At 46.8% G+C, this 26,708-nt stretch overlaps 1 protein-coding gene across 1 annotated transcript in view; it reads left to right on the plus strand.

Moving 5' to 3' along the window:
- The first annotated feature begins 208 nt into the window (after positions 1-208).
- Positions 209-26,708, plus strand: part of LOC149437987 (hepatic lectin-like) — a 32,854-nt gene continuing 6,354 nt past the window's right edge. The window contains exons 1-7 of the mRNA XM_089660371.1: positions 209-364; positions 1,863-1,941; positions 3,021-3,131; positions 24,658-24,753; positions 24,848-24,904; positions 25,940-26,011; positions 26,297-26,371. Coding sequence (XP_089516497.1) covers positions 1,866-1,941; positions 3,021-3,131; positions 24,658-24,753; positions 24,848-24,904; positions 25,940-26,011; positions 26,297-26,371 — 487 coding nt within the window. The 5' untranslated portion in view covers positions 209-364; positions 1,863-1,865. The remainder of the gene's footprint in view (positions 365-1,862; positions 1,942-3,020; positions 3,132-24,657; positions 24,754-24,847; positions 24,905-25,939; positions 26,012-26,296; positions 26,372-26,708) is intronic.

Consider the following 26,708-nt stretch of genomic DNA (forward strand, 5'->3'; position numbering starts at 1 on the left):
GTGATTTCCTTTAGTGTTCCAGCTGCTACCTGTTTATAGAGCGCTCGCTTGATTACCTTTTTATCATTATTATTACTACTACCTTGTTTTAGCTGTAATGTGAGTAGTAGCTAAACAAATGTACGGGCGCTCTATTGTAACAATGCAATGATGTAAAAAGCCAGTCTCGTGTCCTGCTAGAGGATTAACTATCTGCCTGGAAGGATGGAAGAGAGGAAGAGGAGGAGGAGGGAGATGGGACAATGCAAGGAAAACCCAACAGAGAGAAAATAGGAGATCAGCAATTACTGTATCATCTTCGTTGTCACAAGAGTTCCACATCAGAGAGAGAAAGATAGAGACCGACAGAACAGAGAAATACAAGGTAAGAGAGAGAGAGACCGATAAAAGATTGGAGAAAAATGAGGAGAGAAAGTGAGACCGCCAGGAGACCGAAAAATACAAGATAAGAGGGAGAAGGGAAGGGAAGAGCAGAGGAGAGAACGGAAGGGAAGAGGAGACACAAAAAGACACAAAAAGAGAAAAGTAGCACCAATTTGCACCCCTTCTAACCCGCCTGGCAGAACGTTCACTCCAGACTTGTAGAGAAGAGAAGGGAAGAGAGGGGAAGAGAAGAGAAGAGAAGGGAGGGAAGGGAAGAGAAGAGAAGAGAGGGAAGGGAAGAGGAGGGAAAGAGAAAAGTAGCACCGATTTGCACCCCTTGTAACCTGTCTGGCAGAACGTTCACTCCAGACTAGTAGAGAAGAAAAGGGAAGGGAAGAGAAGGGAAGGGAAGGGAAAGGAAGGGAAGGAGAAAAGTAGACAGAAAAAGAGAAATGTAGCACCAATTTGCACCCCTTGTAACCCACCTGGCAGAACATTCATTCCAGACTAGTAGAGAAGAAAAGGGAAGAGAAGAGAAGGGAAGGGAAAGGAAGAAAAGGAGAAAAGTAGACAGAAAAAGAGAAATGTAGCACCAATTTGCACCCCTTGTAACCCACCTGGCAGAACGTTCTCTCCAGACTAGTAGAGAGCTTGGCCTTAGCAATGGCCTTGGCAATGGCCTTAGCGATGAGTCTGTGGGCATTTCTCTCTTTACCTTGGGATATGCTCTCAGTTGGGAATGAGTGTCCCTACAAATAATTGAAAAGCCCCGACACGTCAGGATGGCTGTTTATACCCTACTGGCCCTACTTGCTTAGGAAGGGCCTCTTGTTTAGAGACCATTTTCCCCAAGTGACAGCGGAGCCTCCTGTATACTGTTCTGTATTTGCAATCTGCCTGTGCCAGTATTTTCTATTGTGACATGTTGTCTGTGCTGGAATTGCATTGTTATGTTGAGGTTCCCTTCCAGAGCTTCTTCCACATATAATAAAGCCCATTCCATTGTTATCTGGTGTATCAGTGGTTGTCGGGTTAAGGTACAGGGCGAGTCATCTCTGTGAGAAACAGAAGGACTCAAAAACGCCATGTCCACTGGGGGCAGAACTATAGAGATGGAGAGGGGGAGGGGGAGAAGGAGAGAGGGGGATGCTGACTTTTCATTGGTTTGTCTCTCTGTATATCAGGGGTCTCCAGATGTTCTAAACCAAAGGCCAGTTTACTGTCCTTTAGACTTTAGGGGGGCCAGACTGTGGCCTTCGGGAGTACAAAACATCACAGCATGAGAGGGAGTAACAATAACCCATCATTGGTGTCATTGGGAATAACTGTTCCCCATCTCTGCTGTCATTTGGAGGATTTGTGCCCTGAATTAGCATTAGTGAGTAAAATAGTTCCCCAAGGGACAGATAAAAGCGGGTAAAGGACCATATCGGGCCCCCAGGCTGCAGTTTGGAGACAACTGCTGTAAATGTATATACTATTGTACGCTCTTTTTCCAGGTCATGTCACTGAAGCACGAGAACTTCCAGAACTTTCAAGAAGACACGACACCCAAAAACAGAGGAAATGACTTTCAAGGTAAGAACATCCAACTTGCAGGACAGGAGAAGTGGGACTGTGCAGAGTCCATACATACAGAAATAGGACAGATACTGAGAATGACACCCGGCATCCGGGACAGGAGAAGTGGGACTGTGCAGAGTCCATACATACAGAATAAGGACAGATACCGAGAATGACACCCGGCATCCGGGACAGAAGAAGTGGGACTGTGCAGAGTCCATACATACAGAATAAGGACAGATACCGAGAATGACACCCGGCATCCGGGACAGAAGAAGTGGGACTGTGCAGAGTCCATACATACAGAATAAGGACAGATACCGAGAATGACACCCGGCATCCGGGACAGGAGAAGTGGGACTGTGCAGAGTCCATACATACAGAAATAGGACAGATACCGAGAATGACACCCGGCATCCGGGACAGAAGTGGGACTGTGCAGAGTCCATACATACAGAATAAGGACAGATACCGAGAATGACACCCGGCATCCGGGACAGAAGAAGTGGGACTGTGCAGAGTCCACACATACAGAATAAGCACAGATACCAAGAATGACACCCGGCATCTGGGACAGGAGAAGTGGGACTGTGCAGAGTCCACACATACAGAATAAGGACAGATACCGAGAATGAAACCCGGCATCCGGGACAGGAGAAGTGGGACTGTGCAGAGTCCATACATACAGAATGGGGACAGATACCGAGAATGACACCTGGCATCCGGGACAGAAGAAGTGGGACTGTGCAGAGTCCATACATACAGAATAGGGACAGGTACCGAGAATGACACCCGGCATCCAGGACAGGAGAAGTGGGACTGTGCAGAGTCCATACATACAGAATAAGGACAGATACCAAGAATTGCACCCACATTGAAGTCAAGGTACCCTGGAACTATGCTCCAGTTTCAGCAAGGAAAATGATCTTGGAGTCAGTGATCATCCTTTGATCAGTCAGAAGTTAGAGTTCTGTCTTATAGTTGTGATTTCCTTAATATGGTTCCTACATAATAATATGAATTGTGGGGTTCACACAAGATACATAGGACCCCATAATGACACTATCACATATTTTTCTCTGTGTGATTACTAGGGGTCATCATGAAAGGAGAGATCACCCGGCCTTCCACCACTCTCATCTGCTCCCTGTCAGCACTGTGCACAGGACTTCTCATCATCCTCATCCTCATCATCACAATGACACGTGAGTGAGCTGTCAAAACATTTATCTTCCTGTTAACTATAAGTGAATAAAATATCCAGCAGGAGCCTTTACTTCCATCCACCCCAAATCTCACCTAGAGCCAGTTAACTTTCCGTAAAGGTTAAAAAATGGTTCTACACAAATCTCCTTCCCTATTGTATCTAGTGTACCCAACTGTCATCACCTCCATCCACCGCCATCTCCTTCCCTATTGTATCTATTGTATCCAACTGTCATCACCTCCATCCACCGCCATCTCCTTCCCTATTGTATCTAGTGTACCCAACTGTCATCATCTCCATCCACCGCCATCTCCCTCCCTATTGTATCTAGTGTACCCGACTGTCATCATCTCCATCCACCGCCATCTCCTTCCCTATTGTATCTAGCGTACCCGACTGTCATCACCTCCATCCACCGCCATCTCCTTCCCTATTGTATCTAGTGTACCCAACTGTCATCACCTCCATCCACTGCCATCTCCTTCCCTATTGTATCCAGTGTACCCAACTGTCATCACCTCCATCCACCGCCATCTCCTTCCCTATTGTACCTAGTGTACCCGACTGTCATCACCTCCATCCACTGCCATCTCCTTCCATATTGTATATAGTGTACCCAACTGTCATCACCTCCATCCACCGCCATCTCCTTCCATATTGTATCTAGTGTACCCAACTGTCATCACCTCCATCCACCGTCATCTACTTCCCTGTTGTATCTAGTGTACCCGACTGTCATCACCTCCATCCACCGCCATCTCCTTCCCTATTGTATCTAGTGTACCCGACTGTCATCACCTCCATCCACTGACATCTCCTTCTTTATTGTATCTAGTGTACCCGACTGTCATCACCTCCATCCACTGACATCTCCTTCTTTATTGTATCTAGTGTACCCAACTGTCATCACCTCCATCCACTGCCATCGCCTTCCATATTGTATCTAGTGTACCCGACTGTCATCACCTCCATCCACCGCCATCTCCTTCCATATTGTATCTAGTGTATCCAACTGCCATCAACTCCATACACTGCCATCTCCTTCCCAATTGTATCTAGTGTACCCGACTGTCATCACCTCCATCTACTGCCATCTCCTTCCCTATTGTATCTAGTGTACCCAACTGTCATCACCTCCATCCACCGCCATCTCCTTCCCTATTATATCTAGTGTACCCGACTGTCATCACCTCCATCTACTGCCATCTCCTTCCCTATTGTATCTAGTGTATCCAACTGCCATCACCTCCATACACTGCCATCTCCTCCATATTGTATCTAGTGTATCCAACTGCCATCACCTCCATCCACCACCATCTCCTTCCATATTGTATCCAGTGTACCCAACTGTCATCACCTCCATCCACCACCATCTCCTTTCCATTTGTATCTCGTGTATCCAACTGTCATCCCTCCATCCACCGCCATCTCCTTCCCTATTGTATCTAGTGTACCCAACTGTCATCACCTCCATCCACCGCCATCTCCTTCCCTATTGTATCTAGTGTACCCAACTGTCATCACCTCCATCCACCGCCATCTCCTTCCCTATTGTATCTAGTGTACCCAACTGTCATCACCTCCATCCACCGCCATCTCCTTCCCTATTGTATCTATTGTATCCAACTGCCATCACCTCCATCCACCACCATCTCCTTCCATATTGTATCCAGTGTACCCAACTGTCATCACCTCCATCCACCACCATCTCCTTTCCATTTGTATCTTGTGTATCCAACTGTCATCCCTCCATCCACGGCCATCTCCTTCCCTATTGTATCCAGTGTACCCAACTGTCATCACCTCCATCCACCGCCATCTCCTTCCCTATTGTATCTAGTGTACCCAACTGTCATCACCTCCATCCACCGCCATCTCCTTCCCTATTGTATCTAGTGTACCCAACTGTCATCACCTCCATCCACCGCCATCTCCTTCCATATTGTATCTAGTGTACCCGACTGTCATCACCTCCATCCACCGCCATCTCCTTCCCTATTGTATCTAGTGTACTCAACTTTCATCAACTCCATCCACCGCCATTACTTTCCCTATTGTATCTAGTTTTCCTGACTGTCATCACCTCAATCCACTGCCTTCTACTCCTTTATTGTATCTAGTGTACCCAACTGTCATCACCTCCATCCACTGCCATCTGTTTCCATATTGTATCTAGTGTACCCAACTGTCCTCATCTCCATCCACCGCCATTTCTTTCCCTATTATGTCTAGTGTACCCAACTGTCATCACCTCCATCCACTGCCATTTCTTTCCCTTTTGTATCTAGTGTACCCAACTGCCATCACCTTCATCCACTGCCATCTCCTTCCCTATTGTATCTAGTGTACCCGACTAACATCACCTCCATCCACTGCCATCTCCTTCCATATTGTATCTATTGTATGCAACTGCCATCACTTCCATCCACCGCCATCTTCTTCTTTATTATATCTAGTGTTCCCAACTATCATCACCTCCATCCAATGCCATATCCTTCCCTATTGTATCTAGTGTACCCGACTGTCATCCCCCCATCCACTACCATCTCCTTTTCTTTTTGTATCTAGTGAACTCAACTGTCATCACCTCCATCCACCGCCATCTCCTTCCCTATTGTATCTAGTGTATCCAACTGCCATCACCTCCATCCACCGCCATCTCCTTCCCTATTGTATCTAGCGTACCCGACTGTCATCACCTCCATCCACCGCCATCTCCTTCCCTATTGTATCTAGTGTACCCAACTGTCATCACCTCCATCCACCGCCATCTCCTTCCCTATTGTATCCAGTGTACCCAACTGTCATCACCTCCATCCACCGCCATCTCCTTCCCTATTGTATCTATTGTATCCAACTGCCATCACCTCCATCCACCACCATCTTCTTCCATATTGTATCCAGTGTACCCAACTGTCATCACCTCCATCCACCACCATCTCCTTTCCATTTGTATCTCGTGTATCCAACTGTCATCCCTCCATCCACCGCCATCTCCTTCCCTATTGTATCCAGTGTACCCAACTGTCATCACCTCCATCCACCGCCATCTCCTTCCCTATTGTATCTAGTGTACCCGACTGTCATCACCTCCATCTACCGCCATCTCCTTCCCTATTGTATCTAGTGTACTCAACTTTCATCAACTCCATCCACCGCCATTCCTTTCCCTATTGTATCTAGTTTTCCTGACTGTCATCACCTCAATCCACTGCCTTCTACTCCTTTATTGTATCTAGTGTACCCAACTGTCATCACCTACATCCACTGCCATCTGTTTCCATATTGTATCTAGTGTAGCCAACTGTCCTCATCTCCATCCACCGCCATTTCTTTCCCTATTATGTCTAGTGTACCCAACTGTCATCACCTCCATCCACTGCCATTTCTTTCCCTTTTGTATCTAGTGTACCCAACTGTCATCACCTTCATCCACTGCCATCTCCTTCCCTATTGTATCTAGTGTACCCGACTAACATCACCTCCATCCACTGCCATCTCCTTCCATATTGTATCTATTATATGCAACTGCCATCACCTCCATCCACTGACATCTCCTTCTTTATTATATCTAGTGTTCCCAACTATCATCACCTCCATCCAATGCCATATCCTTCCCTATTGTATCTAGTGTACCCGACTGTCATCCCCCCATCCACTACCATCTCCTTTTCTTTTTGTATCTAGTGAACTCAACTGTCATCACCTCCATCCACCGCCATCTCCTTCCCTATTGTATCTAGTGTATCCAACTGCCATCACCTCCATACACTGCCATCTCCTCCATATTGTATCTAGTGTATCCAACTGCCATCACCTCCATCCACCACCATCTCCTTCCATATTGTATCCAGTGTACCCAACTGTCATCACCTCCATCCACCACCATCTCCTTTCCATTTGTATCTCGTGTATCCAACTGTCATCCCTCCATCCACCGCCATCTCCTTCCCTATTGTATCTAGTGTACCCAACTGTCATCACCTCCATCCACCGCCATCTCCTTCCCTATTGTATCTAGTGTACCCAACTGTCATCACCTCCATCCACCGCCATCTCCTTCCCTATTGTATCTAGTGTACCCAACTGTCATCACCTCCATCCACCGCCATCTCCTTCCCTATTGTATCTATTGTATCCAACTGCCATCACCTCCATCCACCACCATCTCCTTCCATATTGTATCCAGTGTACCCAACTGTCATCACCTCCATCCACCACCATCTCCTTTCCATTTGTATCTTGTGTATCCAACTGTCATCCCTCCATCCACGGCCATCTCCTTCCCTATTGTATCCAGTGTACCCAACTGTCATCACCTCCATCCACCGCCATCTCCTTCCCTATTGTATCTAGTGTACCCAACTGTCATCACCTCCATCCACCGCCATCTCCTTCCCTATTGTATCTAGTGTACCCAACTGTCATCACCTCCATCCACCGCCATCTCCTTCCATATTGTATCTAGTGTACCCGACTGTCATCACCTCCATCCACCGCCATCTCCTTCCCTATTGTATCTAGTGTACTCAACTTTCATCAACTCCATCCACCGCCATTCCTTTCCCTATTGTATCTAGTTTTCCTGACTGTCATCACCTCAATCCACTGCCTTCTACTCCTTTATTGTATCTAGTGTACCCAACTGTCATCACCTCCATCCACTGCCATCTGTTTCCATATTGTATCTAGTGTACCCAACTGTCCTCATCTCCATCCACCGCCATTTCTTTCCCTATTATGTCTAGTGTACCCAACTGTCATCACCTCCATCCACTGCCATTTCTTTCCCTTTTGTATCTAGTGTACCCAACTGCCATCACCTTCATCCACTGCCATCTCCTTCCCTATTGTATCTAGTGTACCCGACTAACATCACCTCCATCCACTGCCATCTCCTTCCATATTGTATCTATTGTATGCAACTGCCATCACTTCCATCCACCGCCATCTTCTTCTTTATTATATCTAGTGTTCCCAACTATCATCACCTCCATCCAATGCCATATCCTTCCCTATTGTATCTAGTGTACCCGACTGTCATCCCCCCATCCACTACCATCTCCTTTTCTTTTTGTATCTAGTGAACTCAACTGTCATCACCTCCATCCACCGCCATCTCCTTCCCTATTGTATCTAGTGTATCCAACTGCCATCACCTCCATCCACCGCCATCTCCTTCCCTATTGTATCTAGCGTACCCGACTGTCATCACCTCCATCCACCGCCATCTCCTTCCCTATTGTATCTAGTGTACCCAACTGTCATCACCTCCATCCACCGCCATCTCCTTCCCTATTGTATCCAGTGTACCCAACTGTCATCACCTCCATCCACCGCCATCTCCTTCCCTATTGTATCTATTGTATCCAACTGCCATCACCTCCATCCACCACCATCTTCTTCCATATTGTATCCAGTGTACCCAACTGTCATCACCTCCATCCACCACCATCTCCTTTCCATTTGTATCTCGTGTATCCAACTGTCATCCCTCCATCCACCGCCATCTCCTTCCCTATTGTATCCAGTGTACCCAACTGTCATCACCTCCATCCACCGCCATCTCCTTCCCTATTGTATCTAGTGTACCCGACTGTCATCACCTCCATCTACCGCCATCTCCTTCCCTATTGTATCTAGTGTACTCAACTTTCATCAACTCCATCCACCGCCATTCCTTTCCCTATTGTATCTAGTTTTCCTGACTGTCATCACCTCAATCCACTGCCTTCTACTCCTTTATTGTATCTAGTGTACCCAACTGTCATCACCTACATCCACTGCCATCTGTTTCCATATTGTATCTAGTGTAGCCAACTGTCCTCATCTCCATCCACCGCCATTTCTTTCCCTATTATGTCTAGTGTACCCAACTGTCATCACCTCCATCCACTGCCATTTCTTTCCCTTTTGTATCTAGTGTACCCAACTGTCATCACCTTCATCCACTGCCATCTCCTTCCCTATTGTATCTAGTGTACCCGACTAACATCACCTCCATCCACTGACATCTCCTTCTTTATTATATCTAGTGTTCCCAACTATCATCACCTCCATCCAATGCCATATCCTTCCCTATTGTATCTAGTGTACCCGACTGTCATCCCCCCATCCACTACCATCTCCTTTTCTTTTTGTATCTAGTGAACTCAACTGTCATCACCTCCATCCACCGCCATCTCCTTCCCTATTGTATCTAGTGTATCCAACTGCCATCACCTCCATCCACCGCCATCTCCTTCCCAATTGTATCCAGTGTACCCAACTGTCATCACCTCCATCCACCGCCATCTCCTTCCCTATTGTATCTAGTGTACCCGACTGTCATCACCTCCATCCACCGCCATCTCCTTCCATATAGTATCTAGTGTACCCGACTGTCATCACCTCCATTCACCGCCACCTCCTTCTATATTGTATCTAGTGTAACCAACTGTCATCACCTCCATCCACTGACATCTCCTTCCATATTGTACCTAGTGTACCCGACTGTCATCACCTCCATCCACTGCCATCTACTTCCCTGTTGTATCTAGTGTACCCAACTGTCATCACCTCCATCCACCGCCATCTCCTTCCCTATTGTATCTAGTGTAACCTACTGTCATCACCTCCATCCACTGACATCTCATTCCATATTGTACCTAGTGTACCCGACTGTCATCACCTCCATCCACTGACATCTCCTTCTTTATTGTATCTAGTGTACCCAACTGTCATCACCTCCATCTACTGCCATCGCCTTCCATATTGTATCTAGTGTACCCGACTGTCATCACCTCCATCCACCGCCATCTCCTTCCATATTGTATCTAGTGTATCCAACTGCCATCACCTCCATACACTGCCATCTCCTTCCCAATTGTATCTAGTGTACCCGACTGTCATCACCTCCATCTACTGCCATCTCCTTCCCTATTATATCTAGTGTACCCGACTGTCATCACCTACATCTACTGCCATCTCCTTCCCTATTGTATCTAGTGTATCCAACTGCCATCACCTCCATACACTGCCATCTCCTTCCATATTGTATCTAGTGTATCCAACTGCCATCACCTCCATCCACCACCATCTCCTTCCATATTGTATCCAGTGTACCCAACTGTCATCACCTCCATCCACCACCACCTCCTTTCCATTTGTATCTCGTGTATCCAACTGTCATCCCTCCATCCACCGCCATCTCCTTCCCTATTGTATCTAGTGTACCCAACTGTCATCACCTCCATCCACCGCCATCTCCTTCCCTATTGTATCTAGTGTACCCAACTGTCATCACCTCCATCCACCGCCATCTCCTTCCCTATTGTATCTAGTGTACCCAACTGTCATCACCTCCATCCACCGCCATCTCCTTCCCTATTGTATCTATTGTATCCAACTGCCATCACCTCCATCCACCGCCATCTCCTTCCCTATTGTATCTAGTGTACTCAACTTTCATCAACTCCATCCACCGCCATTCCTTTCTCTATTGTATCTAGTTTTCCTGACTGTCATCACCTCAATCCACTGCCTTCTACTCCTTTATTGTATCTAGTGTACCCAACTGTCATCACCTACATCCACTGCCATCTGTTTCCATATTGTATCTAGTGTACCCAACTGTCCTCATCTCCATCCACCGCCATTTCTTTCCCTATTATGTCTAGTGTACCCAACTGTCATCACCTCCATCCACTGCCATTTCTTTCCCTTTTGTATCTAGTGTACACAACTGTCATCACCTTCATCCACTGCCATCTCCTTCCCTATTGTATCTAGTGTACCCGACTAACATCACCTCCATCCACTGCCATCTCCTTCCATATTGTATCTATTGTATGCAACTGCCATTACCTCCATCCACTGACATCTCCTTCTTTATTATATCTAGTGTTCCCAACTATCATCACCTCCATCCAATGCCATATCCTTCCCTATTGTATCTAGTGTACCCGACTGTCATCCCCCCATCCACTACCATCTCCTTTTCTTTTTGTATCTAGTGAACTCAACTGTCATCACCTCCATCCACCGCCATCTCCTTCCCTATTGTATCTAGTGTACCCAACTGCCATCACCTCCATCCACCGCCATCTCCTTCCCTATTGTATCTAGTGTGCTTGACTGTCATCACCTCCATCCACCGCCATCTCCTTCCCAATTGAATCCAGTGTACCCAACTGTCATCACCTCCATCCACCGCCATCTCCTTCCCTATTGTATCTAGTGTACCCGACTGTCATCACCTCCATCCACCGCCATCTCCTTCCCTATTGTATCCAGTGTACCCGACTGTCATCACCTCCATCCACCGGCATCTCCTTCCCTATTGTATCTAGTGTAACCAACTGTCATCACCTCCATCCACTGACATCTCCTTCCATATCGTACCTAGTGTACCCGACTGTCATCACCTCCATCCACTGCCATCTCCTTCCATATTGTATCTAGTGTACCCAACTGCCATCACCTCCATCCACTGCCATCTCCTTCCCTATTGTATCTAGTGTACCCGACTGTCATCACCTCCATCCACCACCATCTCCTTCCCTATTGTATCTAGTGTACCCGACTGTCATCACCTCCATCCACTGACATCTCCTTCTTTATTGTATCTAGTGTACCCAACTGTCATCACCTCCATCCACTGCCATCGCCTTCCATATTGTATCTAGTGTACCCGACTGTCATCACCTCCATCCACCACCATCTCCTTCCATATTGTATCTAGTGTATCCAACTGCCATCACCTCCATACACTGCCATCTCCTTCCCAATTGTATCTAGTGTACCCGACTGTCATCACCTCCATCCACCACCATTTCCTTCCCTATTGTATCTAGTGTACCCGACTGTCATCACCTCCATCCACCACCATTTCCTTCCCTATTGTATCTAGTGTACCCAACTGTCATCGCCTCCATCTACTGCCATCTCCTTCCCTATTATATCTAGTGTATCCAACTGCCATCACCTCCATACACTGCCATCTCCTTCCATATTGTATCTAGTGTATCCAACTGCCATCACCTCCATCCACCACCATCTCTTTCCATATTGTATCTAGTGTACCCAACTGTCATCACCTCCATCCACCGCCATCTCCTTCCCCATTGTATCTAGTGTACCCAACTGTCATCACCTCCATCCACCGCCATCTCCTTCCCTATTGTATCTAGTTTTCCTGACTGTCATCACCTCAATCCACTGCCTTCTACTCCTTTATTGTATCTAGTGTACCCAACTGTCATCACCTACATCCACTGCCATCTGTTTCCATATTGTATCTAGTGTACCCAAATGTCCTCATCTCCATCCACCGCCATTTCTTTCCCTATTATGTCTAGTGTACCCAACTGTCATCACCTCCATCCACTGCCATTTCTTTCCCTTTTGTATCTAGTGTACCCAACTGTCATCACCTCCATCCACTGACATCTCCTTCCATATTGTACCTAGTGTACCCGACTGTCATCACCTCCATCCACTGACATCTCCTTCTTTATTGTATCTAGTGTACCCAACTGTCATCACCTCCATCCACTGCCATCTCCTTCCCTATTGTATCTAGTGTACCCGACTAACATCACCTCCATCCACTGCCATCTCCTTCCATATTGTATCTATTGTATGCAACTGTCATCACCTCCATCCACTGACATCTCCTTCTTTATTATATCTAGTGTTCCCAACTATCATCACCTCCATCCAATGCCATATCCTTCCCTATTGTATCTAGTGTACCCGACTGTCATCCCCCCATCCACTACCATCTCCTTTTCTTTTTGTATCTAGTGTACCCAAGTGTCATCCCAACATCCACTGCCATATCCTTCCCTATTGTATCTAGTGTACTCAACTGTCATCACCTCCATCCACTGCCATATCCTTCCCTATTGTATCTAGTGAACTCAACTGTCATCACCTCCATCCACCGCCATCTCCTTCCCTATTGTATCTAGTGTATCCAACTGCCATCACCTCCATCCACCGCCATCTCCTTCCCTATTGTATCTAGTGTGCTCGACTGTCATCACCTCCATCCACCGCCATCTCCTTCCCAATTGTATCCAGTGTACCCAACTGTCATCACCTCCATCTACCGCCATCTCCTTCCCTATTGTATCCAGTGTACCTGACTCTCATCACCTCCATCCACCGCCATCTCCTTCCCTATTGTATCTAGTGTATCCAACTGTCATCACCTCCATCTACCGCCATCTCCTTCCCTATTGTATCTAGCGTACCCGACTGTCATCACCTCCATCCACCGCTATCTCCTTCCCTATTGTATCCAGTGTACCCAACTGTCATCACCTCCATCCACCGCCATCTCCTTCCCTATTGTATCTAGTGTACCCGACTGTCATCACCTCCATCCACCGCCATCTCCTTCCCTATTGTATCTAGTGTACCCGACTGTCATCACCTCCATTCACTGCCACCTCCTTCCATATTGTATCTTCTGTATCCAACTGCTATCACCTCCATCCACCACCATCTCCTTCCATATTGTATCCAGTGTACCCAACTGTCATCACCTCCATCCACCACCATCTCCTTCCCTTTTGTATCTAGCGTACCCGACTGTCATCACCTCCATCCACCGCCATCTCCTTCCCTATTGTATCCAGTGTACCCAACTGTCATCACCTCCATCCACCGCCATCTCCTTCCCTATTGTATCTAGTGTACCCGACTGTCATCACCTCCATTCACTGCCATCTCCTTCCATATTGTATCTAGTGTATCCAACTGCCATCACCTCCATCCACCACCATCTCCTTCCATATTGTATCCAGTGTACCCAACTGTCATCACCTCCATCGACCACCATCTCCCTCCCTATTGTATCTAGTGTACCCAACTGTCATCACCTCCATCCACCGCCATCTCCTTCCCTATTGTATCTAGTGTACCCGACTGTCATCACCTCCATCCACCGCCATCTGCTTCCCAATTGTATCAAGTGTACCCAACTGTCATCACCTCCATCGACCACCATCTCCTTCCCTATTGTATCTAGTGTACCCAACTGTCATCACCTCCATCCACCGCCATCTCCTTCCCTATTGTATCTAGTGTACCCGACTGTCATCACCTCCATCCACCGCCATCTGCTTCCCAATTGTATCCAGTGTACCCAACTGTCATCACCTCCATCCACCACCATCTCTTTCCCTATTGTATCTAGTGTACCCGACTGTCATCACCTCCATCCACTGCCATCTCCTTCCCTATTGTATCTAGTGTAACCAACTGTCATCACCTCCATCCACCGCCATCTCCTTCCCTATTATATCTAGTGTACCCAACTGTCATCACCTCCATCCACTGACATCTCCTCCTCTATTGTATCCAGTGTACCCAACTGTCATCACCTCCATCGACCACCATCTCCTTCCCTATTGTATCCAGTGTACCCAACTGTCATCACCTCCATCCACCGCCATCTTCTTCCCTATTGTATCTAGTGTACCCAACTGTCATCACCTCCATCCACCACCATCTCCTTCCCTATTGTATCTAGTGTACCCGACTGTCATCACCTCCATCCACCGCCATCTCCTTCCCTATTGTATCTAGTGTACCCAACTGTCATCACCTCCATCCACTGCCATCTCCTTCCCTATTGTATCTAGTGTAACCAACTGTCATCACCTCCATCCACTGACATCTCCTCCTCTATTGTATCTAGTGTACCCGACTGTCATCACCTCCATCCACTGCCATCTCCTCCTCTATTGTATCTAGTGTACCCAACTATCATCACCTCCATCAACTGACATCTCCCTCCCTATTGTATCTAGTGTAACCAACTGTCATCACCTCCATCCACTGACATCTCCTCCTCTATTGTATCCAGTGTACCCAACTGTCATCACCTCCATCGACCACCATCTCCTTCCCTATTGTATCTAGTGTACCCAACTGTCATCACCTCCATCCACCACCATCTCCTTTCCATTTGTATCTCGTGTATCCAACTGTCATCCCTCCATCCACCGCCATCTCCTTCCCTATTGTATCTAGTGTACCCAACTGTCATCACCTCCATCCACCGCCATCTCCTTCCCCATTGTATCTAGTGTACCCAACTGTCATCACCTCCATCCACCGCCATTACTTTCCCTATTGTATCTAGTTTTCCTGACTGTCATCACCTCAATCCACTGCCTTCTTCTCCTTTATTGTATCTAGTGTACCCAACTGTCATCACCTACATCCACTGCCATCTGTTTCCATATTGTATCTAGTGTACCCAACTGTCCTCATCTCCATCCACCGCCATTTCTTTCCCTATTATGTCTAGTGTACCCAACTGTCATCACCTCCATCCACTGCCATTTCTTTCCCTTTTGTATCTAGTGTACCCAACTGTCATCACCTCCATCCACTGACATCTCCTTCCATATTGTACCTAGTGTACCCGACTGTCATCACCTCCATCCACTGACATCTCCTTCTTTATTGTATCTAGTGTACCCAACTGTCATCACCTCCATCCACTGCCATCTCCTTCCCTATTGTATCTAGTGTACCCGACTAACATCACCTCCATCCACTGCCATCTCCTTCCATATTGTATCTATTGTATGCAACTGTCATCACCTCCATCCACTGACATCTCCTTCTTTATTATATCTAGTGTTCCCAACTATCATCACCTCCATCCAATGCCATATCCTTCCCTATTGTATCTAGTGTACCCGACTGTCATCCCCCCATCCACTACCATCTCCTTTTCTTTTTGTATCTAGTGTACCCAAGTGTCATCCCAACATCCACTGCCATATCCTTCCCTATTGTATCTAGTGTACTCAACTGTCATCACCTCCATCCACTGCCATATCCTTCCCTATTGTATCTAGTGAACTCAACTGTCATCACCTCCATCCACCGCCATCTCCTTCCCTATTGTATCTAGTGTATCCAAATGCCATCACCTCCATCCACCGCCATCTCCTTCCCTATTGTATCTAGTGTGCTCGACTGTCATCACCTCCATCCACCGCCATCTCCTTCCCAATTGTATCCAGTGTACCCAACTGTCATCACCTCCATCTACCGCCATCTCCTTCCCTATTGTATCTAGTGTACCCAACTGTCATCACCTCCATCTACCGCCATCTCCTTCCCTATTGTATCTAGCGTACCCGACTGTCATCACCTCCATCCACCGCTATCTCCTTCCCTATTGTATCCAGTGTACCCAACTGTCATCACCTCCATCCACCGCCATCTCCTTCCCTATTGTATCTAGTGTACCCGACTGTCATCACCTCCATCCACCGCCATCTCCTTCCCTATTGTATCTAGTGTACCCGACTGTCATCACCTCCATTCACTGCCACCTCCTTCCATATTGTATCTAGTGTATCCAACTGCTATCACCTCCATCCACCACCATCTCCTTCCATATTGTATCCAGTGTACCCAACTGTCATCACCTCCATCCACCACCATCTCCTTCCCTTTTGTATCTAGCGTACCCGACTGTCATCACCTCCATCCACCGCCATCTCCTTCCCTATTGTATCCAGTGTACCCAACTGTCATCACCTCCATCCACCACCATCTCCTTCCCTATTGTATCCAGTGTACCCGACTGTCATCACCTCCATCCACCGCCATCTCCTTCCCTATTGTATCTAGTGTACCCGACTGTCATCACCTCCATTCACTGCCATCTCCTTCCATATTGTATCTAGTGTATCCAACTGCCATCACCTCCATCCACCACCATCTCCTTCCATATTGTATCCAGTGTACCCAACTGTCATCACCTCCATCGACCACCATCTCCTTCCCTATTGTATCTAGTGTACCCAACTGTCATCACCTCCATCCACCGCCATCTCCTTCCCTATTGTATCTAGTGTACCCGACTGTCATCACCTCCATCCACCGCCATCTGCTTCCCAATTGTATCAAGTGTACCCAACTGTCATCACCTCCATCGACCACCATCTCCTTCCCTATTGTATCTAGTGTACCCAACTGTCATCACCTCCATCCACCGCCATCTCCTTCCCTATTGTATCTAGTGTACCCGACTGTCATCACCTCCATCCACCGCCATCTGCTTCCCAATTGTATCCAGTGTACCCAACTGTCATCACCTCCATCCACCACCATCTCTTTCCCTATTGTATCTAGTGTACCCGACTGTCATCACCTCCATCCACTGCCATCTCCTTCCCTATTGTATCTAGTGTAACCAACTGTCATCACCTCCATCCACCGCCATCTCCTTCCCTATTATATCTAGTGTACCCAACTGTCATCACCTCCATCCACTGACATCTCCTCCTCTATTGTATCCAGTGTACCCAACTGTCATCACCTCCATCGACCACCATCTCCTTCCCTATTGTATCCAGTGTACCCAACTGTCATCACCTCCATCCACCGCCATCTTCTTCCCTATTGTATCTAGTGTACCCAACTGTCATCACCTCCATCCACCACCATCTCCTTCCCTATTGTATCTAGTGTACCCGACTGTCATCACCTCCATCCACCGCCATCTCCTTCCCTATTGTATCTAGTGTACCCAACTGTCATCACCTCCATCCACTGCCATCTCCTTCCCTATTGTATCTAGTGTAACCAACTGTCATCACCTCCATCCACTGACATCTCCTCCTCTATTGTATCTAGTGTACCCGACTGTCATCACCTCCATCCACTGCCATCTCCTCCTCTATTGTATCTAGTGTACCCAACTATCATCACCTCCATCAACTGACATCTCCCTCCCTATTGTATCTAGTGTAACCAACTGTCATCACCTCCATCCACTGACATCTCCTCCTCTATTGTATCCAGTGTACCCAACTGTCATCACCTCCATCGACCACCATCTCCTTCCCTATTGTATCTAGTGTACCCAACTGTCATCACCTCCATCCACCACCATCTCCTTTCCATTTGTATCTCGTGTATCCAACTGTCATCCCTCCATCCACCGCCATCTCCTTCCCTATTGTATCTAGTGTACCCAACTGTCATCACCTCCATCCACCGCCATCTCCTTCCCCATTGTATCTAGTGTACCCAACTGTCATCACCTCCATCCACCGCCATTACTTTCCCTATTGTATCTAGTTTTCCTGACTGTCATCACCTCAATCCACTGCCTTCTACTCCTTTATTGTATCTAGTGTACCCAACTGTCATCACCTACATCCACTGCCATCTGTTTCCATATTGTATCTAGTGTACCCAACTGTCCTCATCTCCATCCACCGCCATTTCTTTCCCTATTATGTCTAGTGTACCCAACTGTCATCACCTCCATCCACTGCCATTTCTTTCCCTTTTGTATCTAGTGTACCCAACTGTCATCACCTCCATCCACTGACATCTCCTTCCATATTGTACCTAGTGTACCCGACTGTCATCACCTCCATCCACTGACATCTCCTTCTTTATTGTATCTAGTGTACCCAACTGTCATCACCTCCATCCACTGCCATCTCCTTCCCTATTGTATCTAGTGTACCCGACTAACATCACCTCCATCCACTGCCATCTCCTTCCATATTGTATCTATTGTATGCAACTGTCATCACCTCCATCCACTGACATCTCCTTCTTTATTATATCTAGTGTTCCCAACTATCATCACCTCCATCCAATGCCATATCCTTCCCTATTGTATCTAGTGTACCCGACTGTCATCCCCCCATCCACTACCATCTCCTTTTCTTTTTGTATCTAGTGTACCCAAGTGTCATCCCAACATCCACTGCCATATCCTTCCCTATTGTATCTAGTGTACTCAACTGTCATCACCTCCATCCACTGCCATATCCTTCCCTATTGTATCTAGTGAACTCAACTGTCATCACCTCCATCCACCGCCATCTCCTTCCCTATTGTATCTAGTGTATCCAAATGCCATCACCTCCATCCACCGCCATCTCCTTCCCTATTGTATCTAGTGTATCCAAATGCCATCACCTCCATCCACCGCCATCTCCTTCCCAATTGTATCCAGTGTACCCAACTGTCATCACCTCCATCTACCGCCATCTCCTTCCCTATTGTATCTAGTGTACCCAACTGTCATCACCTCCATCTACCGCCATCTCCTTCCCTATTGTATCTAGCGTACCCGACTGTCATCACCTCCATCCACCGCTATCTCCTTCCCTATTGTATCCAGTGTACCCAACTGTCATCACCTCCATCCACCGCCATCTCCTTCCCTATTGTATCTAGTGTACCCGACTGTCATCACCTCCATCCACCGCCATCTCCTTCCCTATTGTATCTAGTGTACCCGACTGTCATCACCTCCATTCACTGCCACCTCCTTCCATTTTGTATCTAGTGTATCCAACTGCTATCACCTCCATCCACCACCATCTCCTTCCATATTGTATCCAGTGTACCCAACTGTCATCACCTCCATCCACCACCATCTCCTTCCCTTTTGTATCTAGCGTACCCGACTGTCATCACCTCCATCCACCGCCATCTCCTTCCCTATTGTATCCAGTGTACCCAACTGTCATCACCTCCATCCACCGCCATCTCCTTCCCTATTGTATCTAGTGTACCCGACTGTCATCACCTCCATTCACTGCCATCTCCTTCCATATTGTATCTAGTGTATCCAACTGCCATCACCTCCATCCACCACCATCTCCTTCCATATTGTATCCAGTGTACCCAACTGTCATCACCTCCATCGACCACCATCTCCTTCCCTATTGTATCTAGTGTACCCAACTGTCATCACCTCCATCCACCGCCATCTCCTTCCCTATTGTATCTAGTGTACCCGACTGTCATCACCTCCATCCACCGCCATCTGCTTCCCAATTGTATCAAGTGTACCCAACTGTCATCACCTCCATCGACCACCATCTCCTTCCCTATTGTATCTAGTGTACCCAACTGTCATCACCTCCATCCACCGCCATCTCCTTCCCTATTGTATCTAGTGTACCCGACTGTCATCACCTCCATCCACCGCCATCTGCTTCCCAATTGTATCCAGTGTACCCAACTGTCATCACCTCCATCCACCACCATCTCTTTCCCTATTGTATCTAGTGTACCCGACTGTCATCACCTCCATCCACTGCCATCTCCTTCCCTATTGTATCTAGTGTAACCAACTGTCATCACCTCCATCCACCGCCATCTCCTTCCCTATTATATCTAGTGTACCCAACTGTCATCACCTCCATCCACTGACATCTCCTCCTCTATTGTATCCAGTGTACCCAACTGTCATCACCTCCATCGACCACCATCTCCTTCCCTATTGTATCCAGTGTACCCAACTGTCATCACCTCCATCCACCGCCATCTTCTTCCCTATTGTATCTAGTGTACCCAACTGTCATCACCTCCATCCACCACCATCTCCTTCCCTATTGTATCTAGTGTACCCGACTGTCATCACCTCCATCCACCGCCATCTCCTTCCCTATTGTATCTAGTGTACCCAACTGTCATCACCTCCATCCACTGCCATCTCCTTCCCTATTGTATCTAGTGTAACCAACTGTCATCACCTCCATCCACTGACATCTCCTCCTCTATTGTATCTAGTGTACCCGACTGTCATCACCTCCATCCACTGCCATCTCCTCCTCTATTGTATCTAGTGTACCCAACTATCATCACCTCCATCAACTGACATCTCCCTCCCTATTGTATCTAGTGTAACCAACTGTCATCACCTCCATCCACTGACATCTCCTCCTCTATTGTATCCAGTGTACCCAACTGTCATCACCTCCATCGACCACCATCTCCTTCCCTATTGTATCTAGTGTACCCAACTGTCATCACCTCCATCCACCACCATCTCCTTTCCATTTGTATCTCGTGTATCCAACTGTCATCCCTCCATCCACCGCCATCTCCTTCCCTATTGTATCTAGTGTACCCAACTGTCATCACCTCCATCCACCGCCATCTCCTTCCCCATTGTATCTAGTGTACCCAACTGTCATCACCTCCATCCACCGCCATTACTTTCCCTATTGTATCTAGTTTTCCTGACTGTCATCACCTCAATCCACTGCCTTCTACTCCTTTATTGTATCTAGTGTACCCAACTGTCATCACCTACATCCACTGCCATCTGTTTCCATATTGTATCTAGTGTACCCAACTGTCCTCATCTCCATCCACCGCCATTTCTTTCCCTATTATGTCTAGTGTACCCAACTGTCATCACCTCCATCCACTGCCATTTCTTTCCCTTTTGTATCTAGTGTACCCAACTGTCATCACCTCCATCCACTGACATCTCCTTCCATATTGTACCTAGTGTACCCGACTGTCATCACCTCCATCCACTGACATCTCCTTCTTTATTGTATCTAGTGTACCCAACTGTCATCACCTCCATCCACTGCCATCTCCTTCCCTATTGTATCTAGTGTACCCGACTAACATCACCTCCATCCACTGCCATCTCCTTCCATATTGTATCTATTGTATGCAACTGTCATCACCTCCATCCACTGACATCTCCTTCTTTATTATATCTAGTGTTCCCAACTATCATCACCTCCATCCAATGCCATATCCTTCCCTATTGTATCTAGTGTACCCGACTGTCATCCCCCCATCCACTACCATCTCCTTTTCTTTTTGTATCTAGTGTACCCAAGTGTCATCCCAACATCCACTGCCATATCCTTCCCTATTGTATCTAGTGTACTCAACTGTCATCACCTCCATCCACTGCCATATCCTTCCCTATTGTATCTAGTGAACTCAACTGTCATCACCTCCATCCACCGCCATCTCCTTCCCTATTGTATCTAGTGTATCCAAATGCCATCACCTCCATCCACCGCCATCTCCTTCCCTATTGTATCTAGTGTGCTCGACTGTCATCACCTCCATCCACCGCCATCTCCTTCCCAATTGTATCCAGTGTACCCAACTGTCATCACCTCCATCTACCGCCATCTCCTTCCCTATTGTATCTAGTGTACCCAACTGTCATCACCTCCATCTACCGCCATCTCCTTCCCTATTGTATCTAGCGTACCCGACTGTCATCACCTCCATCCACCGCTATCTCCTTCCCTATTGTATCCAGTGTACCCAACTGTCATCACCTCCATCCACCGCCATCTCCTTCCCTATTGTATCTAGTGTACCCGACTGTCATCACCTCCATCCACCGCCATCTCCTTCCCTATTGTATCTAGTGTACCCGACTGTCATCACCTCCATTCACTGCCACCTCCTTCCATATTGTATCTAGTGTATCCAACTGCTATCACCTCCATCCACCACCATCTCCTTCCATATTGTATCCAGTGTACCCAACTGTCATCACCTCCATCCACCACCATCTCCTTCCCTTTTGTATCTAGCGTACCCGACTGTCATCACCTCCATCCACCGCCATCTCCTTCCCTATTGTATCCAGTGTACCCAACTGTCATCACCTCCATCCACCGCCATCTCCTTCCCTATTGTATCTAGTGTACCCGACTGTCATCACCTCCATTCACTGCCATCTCCTTCCATATTGTATCTAGTGTATCCAACTGCCATCACCTCCATCCACCACCATCTCCTTCCATATTGTATCCAGTGTACCCAACTGTCATCACCTCCATCGACCACCATCTCCTTCCCTATTGTATCTAGTGTACCCGACTGTCATCACCTCCATCCACCGCCATCTGCTTCCCAATTGTATCCAGTGTACCCAACTGTCATCACCTCCATCCACCACCATCTCTTTCCCTATTGTATCTAGTGTACCCGACTGTCATCACCTCCATCCACTGCCATCTCCTTCCCTATTGTATCTAGTGTAACCAACTGTCATCACCTCCATCCACCGCCATCTCCTTCCCTATTATATCTAGTGTACCCAACTGTCATCACCTCCATCCACTGACATCTCCTCCTCTATTGTATCCAGTGTACCCAACTGTCATCACCTCCATCGACCACCATCTCCTTCCCTATTGTATCTAGTGTACCCAACTGTCATCACCTCCATCCACCGCCATCTTCTTCCCTATTGTATCTAGTGTACCCAACTGTCATCACCTCCATCCACCACCATCTCCTTCCCTATTGTATCTAGTGTACCCGACTGTCATCACCTCCATCCACCGCCATCTCCTTCCCTATTGTATCTAGTGTACCCAACTGTCATCACCTCCATCCACTGCCATCTCCTTCCCTATTGTATCTAGTGTAACCAACTGTCATCACCTCCATCCACTGACATCTCCTCCTCTATTGTATCTAGTGTACCCGACTGTCATCACCTCCATCCACTGCCATCTCCTCCTCTATTGTATCTAGTGTACCCAACTATCATCACCTCCATCAACTGACATCTCCCTCCCTATTGTATCTAGTGTAACCAACTGTCATCACCTCCATCCACTGACATCTCCTCCTCTATTGTATCCAGTGTACCCAACTGTCATCACCTCCATCGACCACCATCTCCTTCCCTATTGTATCTAGTGTACCCAACTGTCATCACCTCCATCCACCGCCATCTTCTTCCCTATTGTATCTAGTGTACCCAACTGTCATCACCTCCATCCACCACCATCTCCTTCCCTATTGTATCTAGTGTACCCAACTGTCATCACCTCCATCCACTGCCATCTCCTTCCCTATTGTATCTAGTGTAACCAACTGTCATCACCTCCATCCACCGCCATCTCCTCCTCTATTGTATCCAGTGTATCCAACTGTCATCACCTCCATCCACCGCCATCTCCTTCCCTATTCTATCTAGTGTACCTGACTGTCATCACCTCCATCCACTGCCATCTCCTTCCCTATTGTATCTAGTGTAACCAACTGTCATCACCTCCATCCACTGCCATCTCCTTCCATATTGTACCTAGTGTACCCGACTGTCATCACCTCCATTCACTGACATCTCCTTCCCTATTGTATCTAGTGTACCCGACTGTCATCACCTCCATCCACTGCCATCTCCTCCTCTATTGTATCTAGTGTACCCACTTATTATTTTATAAATATTAATGTGTACAGGTATATCTTTTTCAGCAGTCCCCTCCTTCCCTTTACACATGTAAGGTTTAAAGTCCTAATTAAGCATACCTGTTCATTTTTATAGGATGACATTATGTCTGAGTTAGTTGCAAATGTACCAATAATAAATATTCAAGAATGAGATTATGAGTGTTTAATCACATATTTTGTCCGTTTTCAGTCATGATATTATTTTTATTTAAAAGAGAATGCTGTGTATTACAATAATTTTACCAGTATAATAATTTCTGGTACTTTCCATTCCAGGTTCCTTTTTTGGGATTTTTTTGTATTCTCATTCAATGAAATTTAAAGATGTCTGTAATATTGTGCAAAAAATAGTTGTGCTCACCTGGGGCAGTTTTACTTTCTGCATATTATCAGAGTGAAATCTCCTGATGAGAAGGCGCAAGTGGTGGGCTGGAGAATATGTGGGGCAACCAGTGGGCAGTTGACGACCTTGACCTTGGAATTAAAACTGTCATTTTTTTCTGTGTCTGGGACAGGTCAGGGGGTGAATCAGACTGAACACATCCTGGAGGTGAAGCTGAGGAACCTGAGTATTGAGGTGCACTCTAGATTGAGCCAATTATATGAGGATGGTAAGGAGCAATTTTAGGTTTTATTGGAGCAGGGGTAACTCTTTGATAATGGGTTGCCCAATTGTCTCATTCTACAAATGTTGTCCTCCACCAGATTCCCAGATGATGGAGAAGCTGATAGCCATTGAAAGCTTAAAAGAGGACTTCAGAGGTAAGTGTGGGGGTTTGAAGATGTGCAGGGTGGAGGGCACATAAATTATAACTTGTGATCTACCCGAATAAATGCTGACCTCAGAAAGTGCTGCTATTTTCATGAGACATATAGGTCATGGGTGACATACAACAAAACAACAGGGCCACTTACATGTTTACTGACCAGCCACTGTGGCCCTTCTTTCTTTACCTGAGCACCAGATTAACCATCTTCACAGCCTGAATTGTTTCTTGTATATATATACAAATCTTTATATTTGCTGTTTAACCTCAAGGTTCCTCAACACCAGCAGATGCACAGTATTTCTTTATAGGATACCAGAAATATGTTTGTAGTTCAGCCTTGGCCTCCTTATAATGATTCCTATAGGCCACAGTAGAATTAGTGTCTGCATCAATGGGCTTTTGATAGCATTTAACAGGGTTTTCATTTCCATAATAGTTTATAGCAACCTTGCTGAACCTATTTTAACCCAGAGAAACCCCTAAAATAATTTTCAGGTCTTGAGGAACCCATACTAAATCCAATTCATTGGGGGTTGGTGGGAAAAATTCCCATTAGATTGATGGTCAGTTGAAAGAACAAAACCCTTACAGTGGTGGACAGAATGCCATCCTTACAGACAACTAAAAAGATCTCTGCTGACTTTGTCATATGGGTGGTCAATCATCCACATATCAAGAAACCCCTTAGAAACCTCAGGAGGAACTATGGATGACAATGCTGGATCTATAGCAATGCAAGACCAGCTTGAAGCAGGTTAATAGCAGGTCAGAAGGAGGATGCACCTGTCAATGAATTCTGAATTTTCTGATGTCAAACTGGTGGCATTGTTATAAGCTCAAAGCCGACACAGGCATTAGGGAACAAATTGGGATGAAATGACTCTGTATACTGTACAGTCTGCCTTTGTCTTGTAATAGTATACAGTATATAGGAGAAATAGTGTCTGTGTGTATAGTTCAGAAGGCTGGCTGATGGCTACATTGGACTTGGATTTGTAGAGTGACGTACGTTTTCTTGTCTCTACAGCTGCCAAAGTCATAACTAAACTGGCGGAGACTGCGTCAATGCTGAAGCGTTATTTATCCCCTGAAGTATTAGGTAATGGCAAAATGGGGTGGGCAAGGGGGGGTGGGGGTAGGGGGTGGTATGGGGAATTACATTATCTTGGTACAAACTGCTAAGTGTCCCTATTTCAGCAGGTGCTGATTGTGGGGTCTACATAAGTGGGATGGTGGACTTACCTGAGAATGGGTGTGGTTTGTTGAAATATGAGAGTATATCCAAATGCTTTTTCTGTAAAATATCTCCAAGGATCATCCCAACCCCCCCATGTTATTGGTGACCCTACCCCAATATTAGTCAGTGTATCTCTCCCTATTATAGGAACCTATTCCAGTGACAGTCAGAGGATTTTGTCAGCTGTGAGCAAAATGAAAGCCAAGATCCAGAAAGGAAATGGTGAGTTCATCTCCTTCCAGCTACACAAATCCACCAAACCTTTATTTCCCAGAATATCCTTTGATCTTCACTAGCCATCCCCCCATCACAGTTGATACTCATTTCAAGAGAGGAGGTTTTTTCAGATTAACGTTGTTCATAAACAATATTGACAGTACTCCAGGACCAAGGAGCCTTCACATCCCCTGATGTGAGCACTGCTCAGTCCCTGAAGACACCATCATATGGGAGGTCAGTCAGCCTCAGCTCAAGGAACCCTTGGCAACATTTCAAGGAACCTTAGGGTTCCATGAAACTGTGGTTGAGAATCTGAGAATGGCTGGTCTATAGAAATGTA

Source organism: Staurois parvus, unplaced genomic scaffold, assembly GCF_062004578.1.
Source record: "Staurois parvus isolate SC_StPar_1 unplaced genomic scaffold, SC_StPar_1.0 ptg001231l, whole genome shotgun sequence".
In the NCBI taxonomy this organism is placed as follows: domain Eukaryota; kingdom Metazoa; phylum Chordata; class Amphibia; order Anura; family Ranidae; genus Staurois; species Staurois parvus.